The sequence below is a fragment of the Trypanosoma conorhini genome (assembly GCF_003719485.1).
Source record: "Trypanosoma conorhini strain 025E chromosome Unknown Tco_14.4_contig_00331, whole genome shotgun sequence".
NCBI lineage: Eukaryota > Euglenozoa > Kinetoplastea > Trypanosomatida > Trypanosomatidae > Trypanosoma > Trypanosoma conorhini.
The window spans coordinates 3,359-8,868 of NW_021704418.1; the positions used below are offsets into that span (position 1 = coordinate 3,359).

The 5,510-nt window shown below is 57.9% G+C and overlaps 2 protein-coding genes across 2 annotated transcripts, besides 4 other annotated features; both read right to left on the bottom strand.

The window, feature by feature from the left end:
- The first annotated feature begins 63 nt into the window (after nucleotides 1-63).
- Nucleotides 64-96: a microsatellite.
- Nucleotides 97-169: 73 nt separating this feature from the next.
- On the bottom strand, nucleotides 170-1,762 carry Tco025E_05565 (E3 ubiquitin-protein ligase synoviolin; the record flags this gene model as incomplete). The annotated part of the gene is made up of 1 exon (XM_029372458.1): nucleotides 170-1,762. One exon carries the CDS (start codon nucleotides 1,760-1,762, stop codon nucleotides 170-172), a length of 1,593 nt encoding a protein of 530 aa, XP_029227435.1.
- A 10-nt stretch (nucleotides 1,763-1,772) lies between these two features.
- Nucleotides 1,773-1,789: a microsatellite.
- Nucleotides 1,790-1,812: a microsatellite.
- A 329-nt stretch (nucleotides 1,813-2,141) lies between these two features.
- Nucleotides 2,142-4,964, bottom strand: Tco025E_05566 (putative mismatch repair protein MSH3; the record flags this gene model as incomplete). The annotated part of the gene is made up of 1 exon (XM_029372459.1): nucleotides 2,142-4,964. One exon carries the CDS (start codon nucleotides 4,962-4,964, stop codon nucleotides 2,142-2,144), a length of 2,823 nt encoding a protein of 940 aa, XP_029227436.1.
- A 122-nt stretch (nucleotides 4,965-5,086) lies between these two features.
- Nucleotides 5,087-5,125: a microsatellite.
- Nucleotides 5,126-5,510: the final 385 nt, after the last annotated feature.

Here is a 5,510-nt window from a genome sequence, read left to right on the forward strand (position 1 = left end):
AAGGAAACCAAAAACAAAAAAAAAACAGAGGAAGGGAACAAACTGAAAGTGATATTCACCCCAACGCATACAAACAAACACACACACATACACACAGTGACTGCAGTCGCACGCCGTTGTGCGACTCTGTCCATGTGCAGCGCAACTGAAGCCGTGAGTCGTGACGCTCCTAGAATGACTTTTCAATGTCCAATAAACGTTGCCGCAGCTTGCCGGACGCCCTCCGAACAGTTTCTTCGTATTCCCTGTAGGCAGCTAACCGCTGGTGGTCTTTTCTGCGCAACTGCGCAATGGCTTCAGCGCCTGTTTCGCCAAAATGCCCCTCGTTTGTGCAATCTGCACTACAACGAGGGGAGCTAACATCAGCGGCTGCACCAGCCCGAGGCTCAAACGTGGCGGCCTCCTCGTGTGCCTCCGAACGTGGGGGGCGGAAGCCTCCGGAAGCAGCAGCCGCAGACGGCTGCTCCCCAAGCTGATTTGTGCTTTCGCGCGCAACCAATATGGCTTGCAGTCTCGTCTCTCGGTAGCGTTTGTAGGCCTGCTGTATTTCTTCCTCGTCAGGTGGTTGGTACGCCTCGCGGGCAGGGTTTTGGGGAGCACCCGTCACAGCATCCTCTCCTTGACGGAGAGTGGCCGGAGTAGGCAAAGGCGGCGGCGGCGGCGGCTGTTGCTGCGGCTGTTGCTGCGGCTGTTGCTGCTGCCCCGGCTGCGGGGCGGCGTGGAAAAATTGCACAGCTGCGTTCGCCCGCCGCATTTGCAGCATAAGGTCAGCCCTGCAGTACGGGCACGTCGACATCCCCTCAAACCAGCGTCGCAGGCAGTGTTCGTGGTAGCAGTGGCCGCAGGGGAGTTGCTTGCAGTTTTGCTCCGGCTTCATTTCGTCCTGGCAAATGGCGCAGCAGGAGTCGCGGGCCAACACCTCCGCTGTCGCGTTTTTCATGCTGTGCACGAACCTCGTCAGCGTGAGGTACGTCAGCAGGCTCTGGACCCTATTGATGACGTCCACCACGCTCGTGATCAGCACCCGCAGCAGCGGGAATGGCGCCTGGGACACAAGACACACGAACGCAAAGGAGACGATGAAGACGCCACTTTTAAGGATGGAAAAGAAGAGCTCGGTGTAGAAGGCGAACGCGCCGTGTTCGGACTCCTCCACCACCTCCGCGAAGAACAAGCGCACGAGGAGGTTGACGTTAGATATGGCGAACTGCAGGTACATGATGGCCGCCGAGTACTTGAGCGTTAAGTACGCATCCGGCTGCCTTGCGGTGTTCACAAATACATCTAAGACAAAGTACAGGTCCAGCGGCATGGCCATCAGAAGGAAAAGTGTCAAGCCGCACAGCATGCAGCGCCGCTCCCTCGGCGATTCCACAATGTGAAGCGTCGTGGTCCGTTCTCGCGCGACGTCGTGCAGCAGGGCCAACACCACCGTGAACAGCGCGGCCACGCCGCACGTGCCAAGCAGCTCCACCCCGAAGTAGAGAGGCCCCACAACACACTCGGCGATGTGCAACGGGACAGAGCCGCGCATCAACTCCCTTTCGGTGTGGCTCAACTTGCCGAAGAAAACGCGACACGCGATGAGCCAAAACAATAAGGCGCTCGCGATGAAGGCATTGACCCCCAGCAGACGGAAGAGCGAGGAGTTGGTCAGCTCCACCACCGTCGTGAAGTACTCGCGGTAGACGTGGGCGTAGTCCAGAGCGAACACCACAGGCGCCAGAAAACTGAGAAATATGTATGCGTTGAGCGAAAGCATCTTCCTCCTAGTATATATTTATGCCTATGTATGTATGTGTGTGTGTGTGTATATATATACTTTATTGCCCCTTCGTTCCGTATTCACTCACGCGGAGCCAACGCCGCTCACTAAGGGAGGCATCAATGCAGCAAAGAAGTAGTAGCCAGCAATAATCTCGTTACTCACAATTCATGCATGCTTTTTTTTCGTTTTTTCGTGTTTTGTCGTGCAACTTCCGGCTCTCTCAAATGAGGAGCGGCGGCGGCGGCGCCTCACCAGCAGCCCAGCACGGACAACGCGCCACAGGCGCGGGGGAGCGAGGGACGAGAGAGCACCCACACACACCCACGCGCAGCTTAACCGCCCTCGCCACGTCGGCAAAATACGTTTCATACGCTTAGGTGGGCGACGCCTGAACGAAGCGACGTAGCCGCAGCAACGCCATCCGTGCCGCCTGCGCTCTCTCCTCTACTTCACTGAGTCGCTGCGCCGCCGCCACGACAGCCGGCGGAAGCCCCGCCATGCGTGCCACCCGCACGCCAAAGCTGGACGGCGTCACGCCCGGCGTTGGCTTGTACGTAAAGACTAGCTTGGCCTCACCCTCGCCCGCCCCACTTCGCTCCTCACGAAACCCCATAAAATAGCACGCCACACGTTTTCCCTCGGCGGCGGGGTGGCGGTACGGTTCGCAGAGATGTGTGTAGTGCGTCACGAAGAGTGTCGTCGTGCCGCGCTGAAGCAGGTATTCCAGCGTTGCCGCAGCGACGGAGACGCCGTCAAAGCTGCTTGTGCCCCTCCCCAGTTCGTCCAACAACACGAGTGAGGACGGCAAGTGCGGCGAGCGCAGAATGCGGCTTGTCTCCTCCATCTCCTTCAAAAAGGTGGAGGCCCCCTCGAGCAGAGAGTCCGTTGCCCCCATGCGGCAGTACACGGCAGTGAAGAGGGGCAACTGCGCCGCAGTCGCCGGAACGTAGCAACCGAGCTGCGCCATGATGACAAAGGTGCCAACCATGCGCATAAGGGCAGACTTGCCGCCCATGTTGGGGCCAGTCAGGATCCACGCCCCACCTTTTGCCAGGCAAACATCGCAGCTCACGTAGCCGCCCTCCAAAATGCTGTCTAGCACTGGATGGCGACCGCCAACAATCTTCAGACACGCCGCAGCCTCAGAGAGCTCAGGCGCAGCGTAGCCAGGGGAGGACGATGTCACCGACAGGCAACGAATCGCATCCAAAACGGACACCGCATCAATAACAGCCTGAAAAACATTCATGGCGGAAGAGGCGTTCGCCAATTCCTCTTGCTTTTGCTGCCATGCCTCTCTTGCCGCGACAAGAAGACGTTCTCGCGCAGAGGAAAGCGCAACATTGCTATCAACAATGTTTGACGTGTGAAACCGCACATGACTTTTGGTCCGCGTCAGCACCAACCAGTCCTTTGGGACACGGCCGCACTTTGCCTGTGGCACATCCACAATAAACGGCGTCCCTGCAATGGTGCGATACTCCAACTCCGGCATACGCAGTGTCCGGCGAACGGACTCCAGCTCCTCGTCAAGGGCGCGTAGTGCCTCGTCAGAAGCCTTTAAGTGTGTCTGCAAGGCAGCGGGGGTAGAGACGCCAGGCGAGGTGAAATATTCCAACGGGGAACTCGCGTGAGAGTCCATTTCAGACTTACAGGACTGAAGAAAAGTGGTCGTCTCCACGGAAGTGACGCTCTGCAAGGTTTCGCAAATAAGCTTGTCCATGTGCCCGTGAGTACGGGCCAATATGGCACACGCGAGCGTATGCGCCGTGTCCACGGCGCGCAGAAGCTGGATGTACTCCGCAATTGTGCAACGCTGCGCCCGCACCTTTCCCAGGGCTGCCTCAATGTCGCCAAACTTGGCGCACTCACGAAGCAAACCCGTCACGGCGTTGGCCTCCTCGCCACGCAGTAAAAATGACACGGCGTTTCGGCGTGACAGGATGGTGTCCATGTCGCACGGCGGCGCGGACAGCCACAGTCGCAGGCGTCGCACGCCGGGAAGGGTGAGGCTGTGGTCAAGCAGCGCCAGCAGGGAGCCCTTGGCGCCGATGCTGCTGTGAAAAACGTCCAGTGCACCCAATGTGCTGCCGGGCAACTCCATCGCCTTCTTCGCACCCTCGCCGGCGCCTTTCAGGGGCACCGGCTGGCCACCCTCCGCGCACATCTTTTCGTACACTCTATTCAGCTGATAGGGGGCGAGGTACTTTGCAATCGCCTCGTCCACGGAGCCAACGCACTCAAAGGTGGAGAGAGAAATCGAGCGGTCGTCCTCCTCGCCGTTAACGGTGGGGCCAAAATGCAGCGGAAGCACCTTGTTGAGGCATGAGGCGTACACCTCCGGCAAGCACTGCAGAGACGACGGGGCGGGTGAAATTCCATTCGCCGGCGTCGCCGGGTGGGGCGCAGAAAGGAGAACCAGCTCCACAATATCGTAGCGCTGCAGGATGTCCAACAGCTCCACCTCGGACGCCACACGGTGACGCCGTACGGTGTACGTGACGAAGCTGACGAGTGTCACATCCATCGCCGGAACTCCCGGCGCCGGCGGCGACAACAACGCTGATGCGGGCGGCTTTAGAAAACACATGAACAACTCCGAGGACTCTTCCTTCACGGGGGCACCCACACCGTCTGGCTCCGGCCCGTCATCCTCCGCCCTGCCCTCCGCCGCATCTGCCTGATCCGCCGATGGAGCGGCTTGAGACGCCGTCGTGGTCGTGGTCGTGGTGGTGGCGTCACCGATGACCTCAGACGGCAGCAGTGTGCCCCGGCTACACACCCGCGCGACCTCTCGCGCGAAAATGCCCTTCGCGGCCCCGTCGGTTGTGCGAATGGAGGCGTTCTCCTGTTCAGCAAACGCCACGCGGTAGCCCATCGCCACAAGGCGGTGAACGTAGAGATTGACCCGCACATACGGTATACTACTTGACTCGAAAGGAGTAGTGCCAATGCACATGATTCCCAGGCGGCGGCTCGCCACACGGCTATCGCGACCGTAAAACTTCACACGATAGCCACACGCCACCATCAGCACGACGTCGTGCGGCAAAGACTCCTTAAGCCGAACCACCTGTTTCTCAAGCGGCGTCAGCGTCAGCGCCTTCACCTCGGTGGACCCCACGGGACGCTGGCAGACAAGCTCAACGGCGTGGCGCACAGCCGCCGCCTCGTCGTCCCGCTGCCGCTTGCTCATCACAAAATTATCACCGCAGCCTTTCCTGGCGCCCCCAAGCCCCCCAAGACGCAACACGGCAATGTAGCCCAGATAAAAAAGGAGAGAAGGACCAGAGAGGGGTGGAAGGACACAAAACCCGCACAGAAACATATACAGATATATACATATATATGTATATACGTATGAAGATAAGGACAGCACACAGAGAGTGAAGGAGGCACAGAGGCGACAGCTCAGATGAACAGAATAGGGGAACTGAGTTTCCAAAAGAAGGAAGAAGACACTCAAATCAGTCCCTCAGAAACAGAGAGGAAAAAAAAAAGCCTCATGCCGCGACAACGCGTTAGAGGGAGTTATAATAAGGGACAAAAGTAAAAAAAAAAAAACTAACTCCAAAATATAAGTCGCAACTGTATATAGACACAAACATCTCATATATATTTCATTGCCTTTTTTTCTGTTTGTTTCAGTTCCATACCTGCCGTGCTTCACTTCCTCGGCCAGCCGCAACAAGGGCAAGAACACGAAATGGACAAAAAAAAAAAAGCAAAGGGTGAAATGCTT